The following is a 20,975-nucleotide window of genomic DNA, read 5'->3' as shown; positions in this document are numbered from 1 at the left end:
TTGCATTTCCCTGCTGATTAGTGATATTGAATGGGTTTTCATGTACCACCTGTAGTTCTTGTTTGGAAAAATGTCTAAGCAGATCCTCTGCCTCCTTTTAATCTTTTTTTTTTTTTTGGCTACTGAGTTATATGAATTCTTTGTATATTTTGGATATTAATTCATTATCAGATACAGGTACCCCCACTTTTTGAAAGTTCTCATTATGCCACTTTTCTTATGAGGGACCTGGATTAGTACTTGTTTCATTAACTGAAAGAAATCAGAAACGAATTTTTGTTTTCATGAAAAAAGGTGAAAAGCGAAAAAGGTGTCCATCCTTTGTTTTGTAGCGAGCCACTAGAGGGGCAGAGCGCACCCCTGGCAGCGAGTGGCACCACCAAGCTGCTACCCCAGGAACTACACTCAGCATCTTAGTGCCAAGCCGCCATAGCTTTGAACTATGTGAACATCTGTGCTTCATCTTAATTTATGTTGTGCATCCATTAGCAAGATGTGTCCTAAGGTATCAGAAAAGCCTAAGAGAGGGTTTTTAGGGTCTAAACATTTTCAAAAGTTTTTCTGTATAAATTAATGACATTTTGGTTTACGAAAGCTTTCATAAGAACATTTTCTACTTCCGGATAGCGGAGGAATACAGTATATAGTTTGCCACTATTTTCTCCCATTTGGTTGGCTGCCTTTTCGTTGATGGTTTCCCTTGCTGCGCAGAGGCTTTTCAGTTTGATGTGGTCCCCCTTTAAAATTTTTGCTTATGTTGCCTTTCCTTTTGGTATTAAATACAAAATCATCACCAAGGCTAATGTCAAGGAGCTTAATGACTATGTTTTCTTTTAGGTAAACAGAGCTTTTCAAGCACATATTGCGATGCCTAAAATATGGCAGGTGTTAAATAAACATTAGATATCTTTATCTCACTGATGATTAAAACACTAATTCTATCACATAACAAAAACACATTTAATTGGGAATATCCTCTAAATATCTCCAACTTTCTAACCGTATGGCCTTATGTGTTCTTTCAGGCTCTGCTCCTATACATTGCTACTTTAAACATTAGTAATCTACACTGAATCTTTCACATGACAACAAGTTTGGGAGAACAATGAACATAACACAATTTAAAACCGGAAATCTATGTTCAAAATGGTTGTTCCCTTCAACCTGTGTAGGAGCCATTATGTTAGAGGTTTCCAGGTGGATCGGATAAATTCAGGAATACTGAGAGCTGAGCTTTGATTTTTTTTTTTTTTTTAAGATAATTGGGAGAAGCTTTAAGTTCCTCAAGAAAGCTTCTTAGACATGGTGTGGAATCCAATGCTGAAGGTTGAGTAGGGGATGGTGCAGTATTACCTTGACAGAGACGGAGAGCTATGACTGAGTACAGACCTACTGAGTCTCACTTGCTGCAGCACAGAGCTGAGAAAACATCTGAAACTCATTAGCCCTGCCAAGGAACCGGAAAGTGCTAAAAGTTGTGATGGACCAACACACCTGTACTAAAGATGGGAAGGCCTCGTGGGGGTCTTACCATTGGAGGCAGTGGTAAAGTTCAAGACCATCAGTGGTAGATGTCACCACCAAGGCACAAAACCAGACCATCCCCATCTCCCATCTCAGTGGGGACCAACATTGCATTCAAGGGCCAGATGGCCTCTGTCCCACTTTAGGGGTAGTTAGTGGGGCCCAAGGAGAATTGCTGGAGTGCATTCTGTGTGTCAGGAGCTGTTTAGGTGCTTTGTGGAATTGAGACGTTCAAATCCTTGTTGCTATTCAAGGCAGTTCAGTTTTTATTCACCATTTTGCAGTACAGTAGCTAAGGCATCAGAAAATGAGCAATTGGGGGTGCCTGGTTGGCTCGGATTGTTAGGCCTCTGCCTTCAGCTCTGGTCATGATCCCAGGGTCTTGGGACTGAGTCTCATGTCGGGCTCCCTGCTTGGCTGGGAAGAAGTTTGCTTTTCCCTCTCTCCCTGCCTCTCCCCCGCTTGTACTTTCTCTCTCTCTCTCAAATGAATAAATAAAATCTTTCAAAAAAAGAAAAAAAAAAAAAGAAAAGAAAATGAGCAATTGACCCACCATTGCAGAGTTGGTAAATGGTAGAACAAGGCATTTTTTTTTGCTCTGGTGGCTCATAATTACTATAGTAAGCTACGAAGGTACAAAAGGTTCTCACTGCACCATTTCACAAGAGGATGACTGAATATTTATCTAAAACAGATAGAATTTCACTAAAAGAGACTTTTTTTTTTAAATAACAGCTTTATTGATATATAATTAACGTATATAATTCACACTTTAAAGTGTATAATTTAAAAAGTGGTTTTCATATATTTTCAGAGTTGTATAACTATCACCACATAAATTTAGAACATTTCTCTCACTCCCAGAAGAACCCCCCACTGCCTGTTAGCAGTCGCTCCTCATCTGCCCCCTGCTTCCTTAGCCCCAGGCAACCGCTAATCTCCTTTCTATCTTTACAGATTTGCCAAGCTGGCATTTCATATACACGCAATATATGGGGTTTTTTTGTTTGTTTGTTTGTTTTTGTGACTGGCTTGTTTTAGTTAATGTAATGTTTTCAAGATTCATCCATGTCATAGCATATTATCAGTATTTCATTCCTTTTTATTGTCAAATCATGTTCCATTTCATGGATATAGCACATTTTATATATCCATTTATCAGGTAAAGCACATTTCAGTTGGTCCTACCTTTTGACTATCAAAAGGTGGATAATGCTGCTATGAACATTTGTGTACAAATGTTTGTGTGAACATGTTTCATTTCTTTGGGGTTATTAAGAGACTCTTAGAGTCTAGAAATTTCTACTCACAGCCTCTTTCCATATTACCCACTCTCTCATTCCTTGCAAACAGTTTCTGCAGCACCCTATTGATACTGAGGTCTAAAGAGTCATGAAATTCTTCTCCCTTACAAATATGTTTTTCCTATTATAGATTCATTCAACAATCACTCAACAAAATATATTTTATTTATTCCAGACTTATACTAGCCACTATTTTGCATGCTGAAGATACATGACAAACTAGAATGTCCTGCTTTAAGAAATTTATATCTGGTTAGGGAGGGGGAGAGGGTTAGAAGCAAACATAGACAATTAGAATATTATTAATGTTTTAGAGCTGAGACAAATAAAGGGCACAGAGTAGGGGTGCTTATTCTGTGAGAGCTAAGGAAGGCGTCACAGAATGTATGATGTTATTGAAGATCCCCCTGGGCAATATGCAAAGGAACAGAGTGTGCAAATGTCCTACAGCAGGAAAAGCATGGCTGGACTCAAAACCCTAATAGCAGGAACTGTGGCCTAGAGTACCTCAAGTAAGAGGGTGGAGTGGTGACAGGTGAGGTGGGAACCAAGGCAGCAGTGAAATCACAGTATCTTTCTAAGGATCTGGACCTATTTTGTAAGTAATGTGGCTCCAATGATTTTCAAGTCTAAGATTTTTAAACTGGAGAATTAACTATTACTAGGACATTTAAAACAACATGAACTTCAGAAAAAAATGAATCTTATAAAGAAGTCCTGAACTGCATTTATTATTATATTTCATGATAAAGTGTTTGACAACCAGAGGGCCCAGGATTGGTGATTAGAAGAACCTACCTTTGGAAGAAGGTTTTCTCCAGGCATTATTGTTTTTTTTTTTTTTTAAGATTTTTATTTATTTATTTGACAGACAGAGATCACAAGTAGGCAGAGAGGCAGGCAGAGAGAGAGGAGGAAGCAGGCTCCCCGCTGGGCAGAGAGCCAATGTGGGGCTCGATCCCAGGATCCCAGGATCATGACCTGAGCCGAAGGCAGAGGCTTTAACCCACTGAGCCACCCAGGCGCCCCACCAGGCATTATTGTTTTGCTGGTACTCCCTGGTTAGTAGTTCATATCTAAATGTAGAGCTCTAAAAAAATAAAATAAAATAAAATAAAAAATAAAAAAAATAAATAAATGTAAAGTTCTTTGACTTCTATTTTGTTTTTGTCAGGAATTATTCTGCCTTATGAAGTTCATGACCCGACCATTGCCTTTCCAAGGTTTTGATATGTTCTGCACTAAGCTCCATAATACCACAGAGAAATTAAAAACCAACCACTGACTCTTCTTTGAAGATCCATTTCAGCTTCTCTAAATACCTTCTTGTTTGTTTAGTTATGCTGTGAATGCTTCTGTCAAACATAGAATCCCTGAATGGCCTCAAGCCCTTTGAGGGAAAATCTTTGTCCTGGTGATGTGCCTATTCACTGGATCCTGCCAATTTTCACTGAACTAAATTTATGCCTTAAAAATAAAAGAAGAAAAATGAAGAAAGAAAAAAATAATATGTGAGGGAATCTAGGGGAAACTCCATAAAGGAGGGTAAGAATATCATTAGGTCAGACAGAATGATCTAGAATTAATTTAGAAGGTCGGGGGGAGGGGGCACATGGATGGCTCAGCTCGTTGAGCGACTGCCTTCAGCTCAGGTCATGATCCTGGAGTCCCTGGATCGAGTCCCGCATTGGGCTCCCTGCTCGGCAGGGAGTCTGCTCCTCTAACTGACCTCTCTCCTCTCATGTTCTCTCTCTCATTCTCTCTTTCTCTCAAATAAGTAAATAAAATCTTAAAAAAAAAAAAAGGTCAGGAGGAAAATCAAATAATATCTTTATAGATACTACAGATATTTGGTAAGAACAACCAAGATGAATAGATTTATGTTATTAGTTTATAATCACAGTCACAGAACTACAAAGGACCCCAAAGGGATCCTTTTAGATATCAAAGTCATTTTATACTTTGTAGTATAGGCCACATTTTCCTAGGCATTTAATTCGAAAACTCCAGAACTTTTCTTATATACTGTGTTTAATGTCACAGTTACAACCATTCCCCTACCCCTTTTCTTTCCTAATGATTATGACCAATTTCTTTCATTCCTTTTTAAGAATGGTGGACTACAGGGGCACCTGGGTGGCTCAGTTCGTTAAGGATCCCATTTTTTTATTTCAGCTCAGGTCATGATCTCTGGGTCCTGAGACTGAGCCCTGAGTTGGGCTCCCTGCTCAGCAGGGAGTCTGTTTAAGACTCTCCCTTTCCCTCTGCCCCACCTCCCCAAATAAATAAATAAATCTTTAAAAAAAGATAATCTTGGGGTACCTGGGTGGCTCAGTTGGTTAAGCATCTGCCTTTGGCTCAGATTATGATCCCAGGTCCTTGGGATTGAATCCTGCATCAGGTTCCCTGCTCAGTGGAGAGTCTGCTTCTCCCTTACACTCTCCCTCTATGTGCACATACACTCTCTCTCTTTCTCAAATAAATAAATCTTTATTAAAAAAAAGATAATCTTGAAAATTCCATGGATTTTCCCTCCCATTTTTCTTTTAATTTGTTTTTACTGAGGTATAACTTTTGTATTGCAAGCTGCAATATATATAAATATATATATTTAATATATAAATATATTATATATAAATATATAAATATACAGCACAAAACATTTACGTTATATAAATTTTAAATATAGTATATATATTAAATTATATATAAAATCTCCTTTGCTGTTTTTTCAATGTTGTATAGTTTCCTATTAAATGGGTATGTCACAACTGATTAATCTATTCCACTGTTCATAAATATTTGGTTTGTTTACATTTTTGAACTTTTTTTTCATTTTTGGACTGTTATGAATATGATTACTACAAACATTCCTGAACACAAGTACTAATTTTTGTTGAGTCTATACTTAGGAGTAGCATCTTTGGGTTACAAGGCATATATATGTTTAGTATTTAGTGATACTGTCCGAAGTTCTTCAAAGTGGTTGTACCAATTTGCATACGCACTAGTTACTTATGAGACTTCCAATTGCTCCATATCCTTTCCAACCCCTACTATTAAGTTTAGTCATTCTGGTAGGGATATACCCATCATGATTTTATTTGCATTTATTTTTGGTGATTAATGGTGTTAGGGACCTTTTCAAATGCTCAATGCCCATGTTGTTATTCTTTTTTTGTAAAGTGCTTATTTGGGACTTTAACACATTTTTAATTTGGGGCAGAGGTAAATATTTTGAAAGGGTGCATAAGTTTTCCTTTATGTTCTAGATATGAGTTCTTTGTGAGATATATATGTTGTAGTATATTTCCTCCTAGACGTAACCTGTCTTTTTACTTTCTTTTTACTTTTTACTTTTGACTAACAGAAGTTCTTAATTTTAATAAAGTTGAATTTATGAATAAGTTAGGGTTTTCTGTATCCGATTAAAAATCTTTACCCATCTTGTTGTCATATAGATATTTTCCTATATTTTTTCTAGAATTGTGATCAAACTATTATTGACAAGACCATCCTTTCTCCTCCTGAGCTGCAGTGGTGCCTTCATTATAAATTGGATGATCACACGTGTATGAACCTGTTTCTGGATTGTCTATAGTGTTTCCGTGGTGTATTTATCTATCCTTGAATCAATATCACACTGTCTTCCTTGCTGTTACCATTAAAGCAAGTCTTAGTGATAGTGTAAATCCTTCAACTTGAGAAGGTCATTTTTTTTTTTTTTAAGATTTATTTATTAGAGAGAGAGAGTGCGCGCACGCACATGAGAGGGAGGGGTGGGGTAGAGGGAAAGAGAATCTCAAGCAGGATCCATGCTGAGAGCAGAGCCCAATCTGGGGCTCTATCTCACAACCCTGGGATCACGACCTGAGCTGGAACCAAGTGTCAGGCCCTTAACTGACTGTGTTTCCCAGGTGCCTGGAGAAAGACATTCCTTTTTGAGATTGTCTTGACTATTCCAGTATCATTGCAGCTCTGCTTAAATTACAGAATCTGATTGTCAATTTCTACCAAAGAATTGCTAGGATCTAACCAGGATAATATTAATATAAATTTGGGGCATTTGACATCTCTTCCCGTTAAAATGACAAAGTATATTTCTCCATTTAATGTGACTTTCTTTATTATTCTGAGCAATATTTTCTAGTTTCAGTTTAGTCCTTATTCCTATTTCTTTATATTAATCATAGGTATTTGATAATATTTTCTATGCTAATGTAATTCATTTTTAATTTTTACTTTTCCACCTTATTCCTATCATATATAAATACACTTTTTGGTGTATCCATGGCACTAATTAACTTACTAATTTTAATAGTGTAATTATGTACCTTTACCTTGAAATTTTAAAAATTATTATCTAGGGGCGCCTCGGTGGCTCAGTGGGTTAAGCCTCTGCCTTCGGCTTGGGTCATGATCCCAGGCTCCTGGGATCGAGCCCTGCATCGGGCTCTTTGCTCAGCGGCGAGCCTGCTTCCCCCTCTCTCTCTGCCTGCCTCTCTGCCTACTTGGGATCTCTCTCCCTCTGTCAAATAAATAAATAAAATCTTTAAAAAAATAAAAATTATTATCTATAATAGAATAAAAACACATGGAATAATTAGAACCACATTATCAAAAGTTGTGTAAGACTAGTCACTGCAAACTGGCAAGCATTATTGAGGGAAATTAAACATCCATATAAATGGAGAGACATAAGATGTCATGTGTTGAAAGAGTACATATTTGTAGCAATGTTAAAATATCAATTTTCCCCAAACTATCTATAGATCTATAGATTCAATAAAATACCAGTCAAACTCTCAGTAAGAATATTTGTAATAATTGATCACCTCATTTAAAAATTCATATAGAGGGGCACCTGGGTGGCTCAGTTGGTTAAGCATCTGCCTTTGGCTCGGGTCATGATCCCAGGGTCCTGGAATCTAGCCCCATGTCGGGCTGCTCACTTGGTGGGGAGTCTGCTTCTCCCTTTCGTTCTCCCTCTGCTTTCCATCTCTCTCTCTCTCTCTCTCTCTCTCAAATAAGTAAATAAATAAATAAAATCTTAAAAAAAATTCATATAGAATGCCAAGGACCTAGACTAGCTAGAAAACTCTGAAAAATAAGAAGTATAGAGGATTAACATTATCTAATTTTAAGAATTTTGAGGGGGCACCTGGGTATCTCAGTTCATTAAGCATATACCTTCGGCTCAGGTTGTGATCCCGGGGTCCTGGGATGGAGTCCCACATCGGGTTTCCTGCCCAGCAATGAGTCTGTTTCTCCCTTTCCCTCTGCCCCTGCTGTCTCTCATGCTCTCTCTCTCTAACAAATAAATAAAATCTAAAAAAAAAGAAAAAAAGGATTTTGAAGATACAATAATCATGACAACATGGTATTGATGTCAAGCTAGATCAATAGAATGTAGAACCTAGAAACAGATCAGACATATATGGACAACTGATTTTTGATAAAGATGCAGATGAAACTAAGTGGGAAAAGGACCTTTTTAAAAATAATTGTTCTGGAACAACTGCATATATATATCTATATGTGAAAATGAACTTTGATTCAAACCTTATACCACACACAAAAATCAACTGAAATGGATCAAATGAAAATGGACTAAAAAAATCTAAATGTAGACCATTAAACTTTTTTTAAAAATTAAGAGAAAATTTTTGTGACTTTGGGTTAGGCAAAGATATCTTAGATACAGTATCCATATTTAAAATAATATATTATTTTAAAAAATTGATGAACTGAACTTCATCAAACCTAAAAACTTCCACTATTCAAAAGACACTGTTAGAGAATGAAAAGATCAGTTATACATGGGGAGAAATATTTACAAATTGTATCAGATAAAGAAGTTTTATCCGGAATATAAAAACAACTCTCTAAAGTAAAAAATAAGAAAACAAACACCTTATTGAAAATAGACAAAAAGACTCAAACAGACATTTTACCGAGGATATAGAAATGTCAAATAAGCACATCTTTAGACCATAACCAGTGGAGAAACTGGAACTGTGCAGATGGTGGGAGCATAAAATATTACAACCACTTGGGAAAACAGTTTGGCAGTTTCTTAAAAAGCTAGAAATAATCTGTCGTATCATCCAGCTATTCCTCTCCTAGGTATTTATCTAGGAGAAATCAGTGTATGGCCATAAAAAGAACTGTACATGGATAATCATAGTAGCCCTATTTATAGTAGCCAAAATTGAAAATGACCCAAATAGCTATCAATAGGTGAAGCAGGCTACACATGAGTAGGGAGCCCGACATGGGACTCCATTCCAGGACCCTGAGATCATGACCTGAGCCAAAGGCAGATATTTAATAGACTGGGCTGCTCAGGAGCCCCCTGTTTTTTTTGTTTAAAAGGTATAAAAGCTTCCTGCTCTGGTCACTTCTTTGGATCTTCATTCTCTTGTGAAGGCTCCCATGTATGTGCAGAAATTTAAACTTACATGCTTTTCTCCTGCTTTTAGAGTCAGAGACCCAAAGAAGGTAGAGGTTTTTTCCTCTTTTACAGAACTTATTATGTAACAGCTCTTTTTTACATCCATCACTTCATTTACTTTTCACAAAACAGAAGACATATCTTTTTATGCCCCTTTTCCAGATAAATAACTTGAGCTCCCAAAAGTTAACAGAATGTGGCAGAACTGGCACTGAAATCCAGGCTTGTATGACTCCAAAGCTATGGTACTTTCAATCAAATCACAATACAAAAATCACAACTAAGAGTTCTAGAGGCTGAGAATAAAATCCCTAACACTTTCTGAGGAAGTCAGTGAAGTCTTCACTGCTGAAGAAGCTCTATTGCTTGAGACGTAGCCAAGGCTCTAAAAAGTATTTAGAATGTAAGAGTGCATTATTGATGAACCAGAGGCAAATTATATACTATCCCTCAGGCAGAAGTAATATTTTCTTCTTCATTGCTTTGTAGTACTGTTTATGTGGTCATTTTATAACTCATCCTCTTTGTACCTCAGTGAGTTATACTGAAGCTCATAACTGACAATTATACCACACTAGAAGCTGCTATTTGTATTTTAATAATGCCTAATATTTTAAAGCATCTGAGATCTGTGTGAAATCATCTTAAAAGGATAATTTATTATTCACCACTCTGTGAGTTAGATACTATTACTATCTCCATTTTACAAAGAAACAGGCTGCAACATAAAAATTATCTAAAAGTGTAAAATAAAACCCTTAGGCCATATAAAATTAGCAACTTTTTTGGGTATAATTTTGTCTTGGAGCTACATTAAACATCAATGATAGTTAAGAACAAACACTTGGTAGTCAGATACAGTCAAATGCACGTTTAAATTATATTTAGACCACTTACAAATATGAACTGCATTTGCATAATTTTTTTTATTATGTATAGTAAAGTTGAGTAAGCTTTCATTTCTAGAATTTGATGTAAATTATCACCATTTTGAAAACACAGGCTAAAACCGAAATGTAATTTTAGTATGATAATGACGTTTGTTTTTTACATGACATCATTCACTTTGTGTTTTTGTTTCCACTTTGTGTGCTAAGAAATGAGGACATGTAAGGCCAGCGCTATGTCCAAAAAGCTATATTTAATACCCTTAGCATGTTACACATGATTATGTGATCAGTGAATGCTCAAAGAATTCTTCATGATGCTGATGGTAACTGCCTGCATCGCCAAGGGCCGACCTCTGTTTCCTAGAGATGTTAACGCAGGATGGAGCATATACGTAAAACCATAAATTAACATAAACGAAGGCGGTGACCTATTGTAAACAGGTTCTCAGTTAAACCATATATACCCATTTAAACAGAGTCCTTTTTACCCCCTCTAAATCTTGGACTACTTCTTAAACTAAACGAGTACAAATTTGTGCGTGCCTACCACGTCCCTAACTAGGCCTCAAAGATTAAAGTTACCTAAGTTTCCTGCTTCTATTGTGCACACAGTCAGCTTCATTATCAGAAACCAGACCCCGGAAATAACCTGGAACGCTGACGTAGGTCAGGAACGCGGGCTCCAAGTTTTTGGTACAAACCGACAAAAACGAGGGACTGGGATCCCGCCCCTTTGAGCCCTCTGTCAGTCAACCTGTCTGTGGGCGGGCACCATGGTAAAAGCCTACGTCCACGCACATCTCTGCGCATGCGCCCCAGGGAGGCGGGTGACCCTGAGAGGTTACCGTCGTGCAGTGCGCAGATAACTCCTTGCGCGTGCGCAAGCGCTCAGCGCAGAGGCCTGCCGGAAGTCAAGATGGCGCGTATGTGGTGTCCAGGCCGCAGTTGACGCTTTATCAGTATCTAAACCGTGTGTTTTCTAAGGGGTGGCGAACGCCCTCTCCGCCGCCATGGCCCGGCATCGGAATGTCCGAGGCTATAACTACGATGAAGGTAGGTGGCAGGGCATGCCGGAACGTCACTTTCGCGGTTCCAGCTGTTATCTCAGCCCGTTGGCTCCCACTTGGATCTGTGAGTTTCTCGTTAGTGGTGCCAGGCTGGAATTCGGAGTAGCCTCAGTTGGAGAAAAAAACAATACATCTGAATGCCAGCGAATGGCATTGTTTTAAGTCATGATTTCTGCCCGCTGGGATTGATTTTATTTAGGGAGAGGGAGGTTGCTGCATGCCGTCGTATGGGAGGACATTTGGGAATGTTGGGATCTGGTGATATTTGTGCACGTAAGCATTATCATCTCTCCCTCCCATTTTCTCCTCCCAGGTCGGGTAGACAATTGTCTACTTCTAGGTAATGTCTTCCGACCCCCCTTTCAAAAATGCCCATGAAACTGTGCTAATTTGTAAAAGACGGGTTGACTTCATGCTTACATTCAACTGCTGTAACTAGATCTACGTGGTAAATCGTTTGTGTTTGTTCATACATACTTAGTACAAAACCTGGCTTGAGCAGATAACCCATTCTCTATGAGTTTCAAGTTAAATTGGAAAGTTAGGAGACGATAAAAAAATCAGAAAGGCCCAGTGAATAAGTGGATCAGATGATCTTGAGGTGTGTATACCCAATTCTTGGTCGATCATGCTGAATTTAAATGTATTTTGGAATGGGAGGAGGAAAAAAGGTGATGCTAGAAGCAAGGGGACTGTGGGTCATACTTCTCGATTTAAAAAAAAAAAAGAAATAAAAATGTGCATATGAATGTTCTCTAGGAGTTTAAAAGGAGTTAGAATTAGTTTAGGGTAAGTGCATCCTCTCCACAGTGGATAATTATAGGCATCACCAAGCATCATGCCAACTAAAATTATAAACAAATATGAAGGAGTGCAAAAAAGGAGTAAAGACCTATGGCTTTTTAAAGTGCAGGTCGTGTAAGTGTGCTTAATATGTTGGTGGTTGTTACTGGCACTGCCAGACGATTATTCTAGAACATCAGTATTGCCCTAACCACAGTGGAGGGTAGCTAACACCCTGTGCTACATTTGGAGACTGTCACCTAGTTAGCCTGTCATGTGTTATGTTCCTGGTGTTCACTTAAGATTGGAGGCTGTTTTAAGTGTTGCAGTGGATGTAAACATGGCGTGTGGATCACTGCTACCTGCGAGATGACTTTAGCCTGACAGTTATTTTTGAGGTTATGATATGAAAAATATGAATAGGCCTAATTGCAACTTATTTCTTAAATGAGTATTTATAATTTCCTCAACCAACATTAATTGAGTGCTTATTCTTCATTAATGGAGTGCTTAGAGTACTGCTCTAAGCTCTGGGGACTGATAGTTGGATGCTTGAGAGACTCTAAAGGGGGGAATATACAAGTAACAGATGAGTTGAGTATGACATGCTACAAAAATTACTCCCAAGGTGCTGTGGGAGCTATGTAAGTGAGAACACCTTATTCATTGTGGGTTGGCGGAATTTAAGTAGGATTTCTATGTGAAGTAAAGTCCTTCTGGAGGAGAGGTGCTTGGCATGTGGGAGTAAGTGCTAAATCTCTTTTCACCTAGGCAACTCCAGTTTAGGTTGTCCTTCATGTTTCTTTGGAACAATTGATGACATCATAAACAAGCTGTTGCTATAGCATAGGAAGTTCATCCCCAATTCCTGGTTATAAAAGTTCTACTCATTTTAAGGATTCAGTTTATTTCTCTTTTTTCTTAAAGTTTCTCCCCTTGTATTAATTTCAAATAGTAAATTGAAAATTCTTAAAAGTAATATGATGTTATTAGAGAGTATGTACTTTAAACCTATTGGTTCCTCTAACTTTCACTTTGTTCTTTGTAATTTGGGTAGTACTTTACTTGGCTGCCTTCATTCAGCTAATGCTATGTTAGCTACTAATTTAAAAGTGCCGGAGGGTGTAGTCCATACCTTATTGTTATATTTACTCTATTGTTATATTTATTCCAGTACCTGGAACAATGCCTTATGTTCAGTAAATACTACAGAATTTTATTGAGGAGAAGAACCACTTTACAAAAATCCTAGGAAAGAATTCTCTTCATTTTTTTATATTGTGGCACTGTTAGGATCAATTTCAGTTGAAAAACTGACCTAGAAAAGTTTCTTGGCATTCATATCTAAATATAGTATTTTGAAAGTGACTCCTTATTAATTTGCTGATAATAAAGTGTTTACTTGGGATTGTGGTCTAGTTTATTGACTGTTACATATTTTTTAAAAGATTTTATTTATTTATTTGACAGGGGGAGAGAGAGAGAGAGAGAGAGAACACAAGCAAGGGAGCAGCAGAGAGAGGAAGAAGCAGGCTCTCTGCTGAGCAGGGAGCCCAGTATTGGGTTGGATCACAGGACCCTGGGGATCATGACCTTAACCGAAGGCAGACGCTTTACTGGCTGAGCCACCCAGGCATCCCAGGCTGCTACATATTTTTATCCAATAGGAGCATTTATCTAATTTTTCTTTGCTGTAAATGTTTCATCCCTTGAACATGTGTTCCTACTGTATGAATACCGTCAGAAACTAGCTAAGGATCCTTTGGAATTTGTTTAAATACTATATTCCAGGGGATCTTTCCTTAGCCACCCCACTCCGAGTTCTGTTTTTGTTGTTCGTATGTGTGATCCCAAATCACTCTATAATCACTCTATATTTCTCATGTCTCAGACGCTTATCATATAATTTTGTAATTGCCTGCTTTTGTCTCCTTTTTTCCTGTTAGATTTTAGATTCATAGAGATCTGGAAATGTACGTGTCATTCATTGTTGTCCCTCAGATACATCTAATAGTCCTTGGCATAATCTATTTATCAAGTGAATGAATGCATTTATGTAAATATATTTACCTTTTTTGTACGTTTTAGTTTTAAATTGATTCATTAATTTATAATAAAAGGAAAACTAATTTAGTTCCAGCCATGTGCCAGGTAGTTGGCTAAGACAAAACCTTTCCTTGAAAAAGCTTATAGTCTCATGGAATGAAACAGATACAGTTTTGAAGGAGTGTGCTAGAGAGTGGAAGTGGCAGGGGGGCTTGTGGCTTTACCAGAATGGTCAGGGAAGACATATGCAAATAGGTGATGTTTTAGCTAGAACCTTACTGAGGAAAAAGAAACAGCCTTAGGAAAATCTGGGCAAAGTGCATATTCTGGTCAGTAGGAAAAAAGTCTCATTAGCATGAACAAAGAGCATAAGGGAGTTTAGGATAAGATGGTTTTTATAGAAATTAACCAGCTGGACATGAAGAAAAACTGCTTTCATGCTCTGATTGGAATTCCTTATACTAGTTAGTTGTATGGGAAACAAATGCTTTGGTCATGGAAGGGCACTTGGTGAAAAGAATGAATTGATGACTTCAGATTTTTAACACTGGAGAGACGATTCAAGTTTGAGGTCTCTGATAATATCATTTTTTGATCACATGCAGTGAAAACTTGGAAGAATTTTAAGAAAACCCAGTTAGCTTAAAAACTGAAGAACTATGTATGTCTTTATGAATATAGAAAGTAAGTACCTACATTGGGGTAAAATTTTTAGAATTTTTGGAGAAATAGACATTCCAAGCTCCTTTAATTTTGAGGGACAGTTTAGTTTGGAGAGAATTCAGATGCTCCTCTGTTAATAACTAAGAATATAAAAAGAACTTATGAAGAATTTGTCTCTTGTTTTTTTATTTTAGATTTTGAAGATGATGATCTCTATGGCCAGTCTGTAGAGGATGATTATTGTATTTCGCCATCAACAGGTGACTTTTAAAAAATAATTTGACTTCCACTTATTTGGGTGTTAAAAAATGTTAAGTATTATTGTCATTCTAGGACTAGAGTGTTCCATAAGACTATAATGTTATGTAACATTTAAAAAGATAATGTCTTTAATTTTTATAAATGTATAAAATCATTTCTTTACCCATGAATAGAACCTAAAGTTTTGATTTCATCATTTAGCTTTAAACATTCGAAGAAAACTTTGAAAACTATGTTTTTTCCAATATTCTTTGTAACTTGCAAATAATCTGAGTTGTACCGAAATGGTAATTTAGTCAGTAACGAAAATCTAGAACTTCTGAAGGCCGGTAGTAATTAATTTTATATGTTCAGCAATCTCTTGAATCTTAGAAACATTGAGGTGTCACGCATAGACTTCCCTTCATATGGTACTTCAGTTTATCTACTATTAAACAGTTTGTTAAATCAACCAAATCCATGTAGGTCAGTCTTCCCGGAGTCAGAGTGATTTAGAGTTCACGCTCCTGTAGGACTCCACATCAGAGCTGCATCTCCTATCTTACCAGCTGAAAGAGTTCTTCTTGACACCATGTAAAGGAAACATGATACATTCATACCTTCTTTTCAGCAAAGACATAGTCTCCGACTAGACCTTTTCTCCTAATTTCCGTAACAATGTATTTGTCTTCATATTTCAGCCTACTCTATAAACATTTGGTTAAAATGCCTTGCTGAATTTTAATCTGCCAGGAAAGGGTAAAATTAAATATAGTTAGGTACAATATAAATATAATTCACAAAACTCATTTTCTATGACTTCAAAGGCTTAATACAATTAACATTTATATCAAAATCCACTTTGTCTTTAATACCATATAGTCTGCAGAGCTGTCCTGTACCCCTGTGCCTGCTTTAATCTCCCTTTCAGTCTCTGAAGACCAGATATGTTCTTTTGACTTTTTTAGAATTCTTTTTTCTTTATAAAGCATAGGTGTTCCACAAGTTGTCTTAGCACCTCTTCTCTAACTGCCATTTCTTACCCTGTTATTTGTTCCTCTGAAATGCATCTAGCTCTTTATTTGTACTTTCCTCATTTAGCCTTACTAATCAAGGCCTTTCCTCTCTTTCTCTAGTGTTAAACTGTTACCAATCAGGATCCTATTAGGAGATATAAATTGCACCAGTTATTTTGTCAGAGAGAATTTAATACAAGTAGTTCACCAGATTTTAAAGAGTGAAAAATGCAAGAAAGGCAAGCAAAATATCAAGGAAGGTGGTAACTTCAGGAAGCATTTAGTTGTAGAGGAGCAAATGGGTGAGGTCAGACCCAACTTTTTAGAAGCTTGTAGAGGGCCTCCTTGGAGCTGGGTCTTAGACCTGTGACGAGGGTTCTGCTTTGCCTCTGAAATTCAGAGGAGGGACTGTGAAATGGGGGATTCAACTCTCTGAGGAGGGGGACTGCATGGCTGGTACTGCTGTCGGCAAAAGGACCCTGTGAAGCTGGGATTCAGCCTTTTGAAGAGGGAATTCTAGCTCGCTTGCTGGTCATGGTGTCTGAGGGATGTAGGTGGGGACACATGGAAGCTGGTTCTGGGAGTTTTGGGCAAACTGCTCACTGGTCCTAATTGCCGTTACTGTAGTGCACAATGTGGGTGAGGCAAAGGGGGCTGCACAAGAAGCAAAAAGGAAAGGAGCACTTGTGTTCCTCCCCTGGCCTTCCAGTCTCCCTTTAGCATCTCCCCCATTGGCTGATCCCCAAAGGAGCTAACTGTCAAAGAAATGAACTTCCTGGAGACTGCAACCCCAGTATCACAAAGCAGAATAAAGAAGGCTGGGTTTGAAGCTCAGATGGCTTCATCAGCATTCCTTTAGAGCTCCTTATGCAGGGGTTCAAGGCCACATTGCATAGGGATGACGAATAAAATAAAAGAAATAAAACAAAAAAAATTTTGTCCAAGGAACCTCTTAGACACATGCCATTTGCAATGTTAAAGAAAACTTCATGGGTTAACCCTTGCGGGCTCCTGTAATAATACTGTCACCGTTGACTAGGTGATAAAGTGATAGCTGCTAGCATGAACTTCATCACTCATATTGTTAAGCACAGTAGAGAGCATGACATGCTCATGAAATGAGATGATGATGTGGGTGTGATAATTAGATTGGAGTTTTTAAAAAAATCTTCTACAAAGTAGAGACTGGATTGAAGGCGGTACATGAGTGGATATACATAGATTAGTTTGGAGGTTATTATACTAACTAAAGATGGAGATATTAGACAACAGTGTTCTCAAAATGTCCATGTGCCATTAGCATCACTTGAGAATTTATTAGAAAAGTAATTCTTGGCCCTGTTCCAGTCAGAAACTCACAGTGGGGCACAGCTACTGTTTTAAAAAGCCCTCCATGGTATGTTGATGCTTGCTTTGAGAATCATTTGTTTAGGACAAGGGTGGTAGCATTAGATTTGGAGAGAGATTCCAGAGATAATTAGAGGAGTTAAGGCCTACAGATTTAGAAGTTGCTTGAATCTGACTTGCACAAGGGTGGGAACCTTTACAGAGGGAGGAACTACTGGAAGAAATCTTTTTTTTTTTTTTTTAAAGATTTTATTTATTTATTTGACAGAGATCACAATTAGGCAGAGAGGTGGACAGAGAGAGAGAGAGAGAGAGGAGGAAGCAGGCTCCCTGCTGAACAGAGAGCCCGATATGGGGCTCGATCCCAGGACTCTGGGATCATGACCTGAGCTGAAGGCAGAGGCTTTAACCCACTGAGCCACCCAGGCGCCCCTACTGAAAGAAATCTTAATCTTGCAGGTTAACACATTGATTTATCTAGTCTTATCTGAATAAATCATGCTTAATCTTGTGTTAGGAATTGATGATACATTCTGAGGTCAGACATTCTGAGGGTGTTTTTCTGAGATTTACACTCATGGTCTAGCTTTCTTGAGGTCAGAGTTTATCCTTGTGTCTCTCATAGCTCTTCATGTGTGTCTTGTGTGTGGTTCATATTCAGGACAGCTTTATAATTTGAGTTACTTTAGTACACTCCAAGAAGTCAGTGATGTTATTGAAGTAGGAGATAGTTAAATGGTTTTGAGTTTTTTCTGTGACAAACTGTGTTTTTCACAAAAAACATCTGGTTTGGGATTTTTTAATTTTTTAAAACATAGTGATATTAGATCAGAAACTTTTCTTCTTTAGTGGTATATTTTCCAGGTGATTTTCAGTAAAAATAATGAAGAGATTTAGAAGGATCCTCTCTGTTCTCAAACTGCCACTGTCATTGTAGAGATGATCATATTCATGGTCTTAATGAATTCTGATAATTGAGTGCTTTATCCATAGGAATTTTTCTAAAATTCATCAGCGCTTGTATTTTTTTGAACTCTACTAAGTACAGTTTTCGTGATTTCTAAATGTTACAGCTTTTTTTCCTTTGGAAAGATTGACTTTGATACTGAATATTGAACATATGTCAAGGAATTGGGGATGGCAAAAGCAACATACATATAACTTTATTTGAACAGTTATGGGTTTTGTTTTGCCTACTGAAATTAGAAGTGTTAAAAGATAAACCAAAGCATATTGAAATTTTTAAGAATTTATTTGAGCAAACATCAGTTTGTATCAGGTAGCTCCAAACTGGAGGTGGTTAGGTGTGCTCCACTGGAATGGAGCTAGGAGCAGGGGTTTTATAGAGAAGACAGGAAACAAAGCAAAGAAATTATTTGATTGGCTATAGCTTAAGGGTTGCATTATTTGGGAAAGCCTAGTTGGCTTTTGGTGATTGGTTGTTCCTGAGACATTCATAGTAATTGACTCTTGCTTCGTTTTTCATGTTATCAAGGTATTGGAGCTACTGCAGTCAAAAGGTCTTCAATGATTACTTAAGCAGTAGTAATCTTTATTCAGTGCGTTCCAACTCAAAATCTTTATTGAGTATTAATGTGTATGAAAAACCCTATTTAATAAATTTATAAATTAGTTTAAGGTAGCATGTTAGAGGTCCTCTTCAGACATGCCATAGCAGTGTGGTGGGTGGAGCCATAGTCCTACATGAAGGGGCCTGGGAAGGCTTCTGGAAGAAAGGGAGAATGGACTGGTCAATTTGGGAGGAAGAATGGCTTTGTTCTGAGGAAGAAAATAGCGCTTGAGCAGTGGCCTCTGTGTGAGGCTTATTTGAGAACACATAACGGTTGCAGCAGGGAAGAGGACTAGGAAAGAAAGTAGGAGGCAAGCTGTGGAAGGCAATTTTTTTTTTTTTAAGATTTTATTTATTTATTTGGCAGACAGAGATCCCAAGTAGGCAGAGAGGCAGGCAGAGAGAGAGGGGGAAGCAGGCTCCCCGCCGAGTAGAGAGCCCGATGAGATTCCCAGGACCCTGGGATCATGACCTGAGCCGAAGGCAGAGGCTTTAACCCACTGAGCCACCCAGGTGCCCCTGGAAGGCAATTTTTAATTGTAGGTGTGTCCTGTCAGCTTATTGAAGGGTTTTGAGTGAGGGGGCTGTATTTTGGGAAGGGAATTGATTACTGTACAGAGTGGACTATGGGGGGACTTGTAGGCCAGTATTTCCTAATCTTCCCTGATGATATTGGTTAGCTGGGAGACCAAATGCAGCTTTAAAAATACAGGTTTCTTGCTCCATTTCCAACCTCACTGAATCAGAACCTCTAGAGCAAGAAGCCCAGACAGCTGTGTCGTTAGTGAGTGCCTCTTAGATGGTTTTTATTTTAAGGTGTTAAGGAAACAATTTGGTTTTGAATTCTTAAAACTTTAATGTTTGTTAAACTGCCTTAAGTTTTAAAAGTCAACGTGGATGTCCCAATTTTTCAAAAAGCATTTCCATTAAAGTTTGTGATTTAAATTTAGAAACAAATAGCATTTTGTATTTATCCTTTTTCTCTCCATTGCTTTTTTTCTTACTATTTTATTGTATTTGTTGCCTTTGGGGCTCTCATTTCAACTTCAAAGATTTGGACTATTTTTCCCCACTAGTAGTTATGTTCCCGGGGGGAATTTGTCTATCCTCCTTCCCTCCCCACTTGTCAGCAAATCTAGCCAACACTGCTTCCAAAACAGTGGCCATAGTGTAGGTTTCTGAGTTGGGTTTGTGTGTTCATCTGGGGTAAGAACACCCCCCCCCCCCGGAAAAAATAGCTCCTCTGAGGTTGAGTTGCAGCCTGGATATTGACAACTTCCCTTTTCCTGTCAGTATTTCCTAAGTAAATATTGTTGGGGGAAATTATCTGATTTTTTTCCTCACTTAATTTTTTATTTTTCTTGGGGTTTTCCTTACAGGTAAAAGCTATGAAAGGAAGTTGGGGCAAATATATTTGTTACTTTTAGGCTAAACTGAATAGTCTATTATAGCTAGGAAAATAATTTGTAAATCACTAGGCACAAAGTGGCCCAGTTTATGTTTTTTAGTACTATCACATTTTATTAATCTAAGATGCCACAGAATGTAAGGTATATTGTAATTTTATGTACCACCTAAAGTAAATCTCCTGTCAGTCTAAGTGTTACATGATGTCGGATGCCATTTGATTGTAAGACACGTCCTCGTTCTGAGATTTTAACATGAAATTAGTGGTCATCTTAGAGAGTCTGTAAATAGGATGACTCTTCTGTTTAGCCATGCTGACTTTTTAATAGTGTTCTATTCTTGTACTGAAGGGGGATAAATAGGGAGAAATATATAAAACATAATGTGTGTATTCTTGAAAAACCTGTGGTCTTCAAAACTGTATACTGAAAATAACAGAACGTCTGGGAAAAACTAGGATCATGACAGATCAGTCAACCTGTAAAGTCCTATCAGAAACACTAATCATCTTAATAAAAATGCTTGCACATTTGAAAAGATACCTTAACTTGCTAATGAAGAAATATTCCAGTAAATATAGGGGTTTACATTTTAAAAAAGGTAAAAATCTTAATAGAAATGTGAGAAAAAGTTGAACTAATGAATAATGTTGCAAAGGCAAATG

At 37.7% G+C, this 20,975-nt stretch overlaps 1 protein-coding gene across 2 annotated transcripts in view; it reads left to right on the top strand.

Moving 5' to 3' along the window:
* The first annotated feature begins 11,016 nt into the window (after positions 1-11,016).
* LOC111147527 (HBS1 like translational GTPase) overlaps positions 11,017-20,975 on the top strand; it is an 84,333-nt gene continuing 74,374 nt past the window's right edge. For both annotated transcript variants that reach the window (XM_022503590.1, XM_022503591.1), the window contains exons 1-2: positions 11,017-11,225; positions 14,926-14,991. In XM_022503590.1, the coding sequence (XP_022359298.1) occupies positions 11,183-11,225; positions 14,926-14,991 (109 nt within the window). In that variant the 5' untranslated portion in view covers positions 11,017-11,182. The remainder of the gene's footprint in view (positions 11,226-14,925; positions 14,992-20,975) is intronic.

The sequence above is a fragment of the Enhydra lutris genome, unplaced genomic scaffold, assembly GCF_002288905.1.
Source record: "Enhydra lutris kenyoni isolate GAN:26980312 unplaced genomic scaffold, ASM228890v2 scaffoldscaffold17, whole genome shotgun sequence".
Classification (NCBI taxonomy): Eukaryota; Metazoa; Chordata; class Mammalia; order Carnivora; family Mustelidae; genus Enhydra; species Enhydra lutris.
The sequence above is the reverse complement of the archived record's forward strand: the minus strand, read 5'-3'. Positions and strand labels throughout refer to the sequence as shown.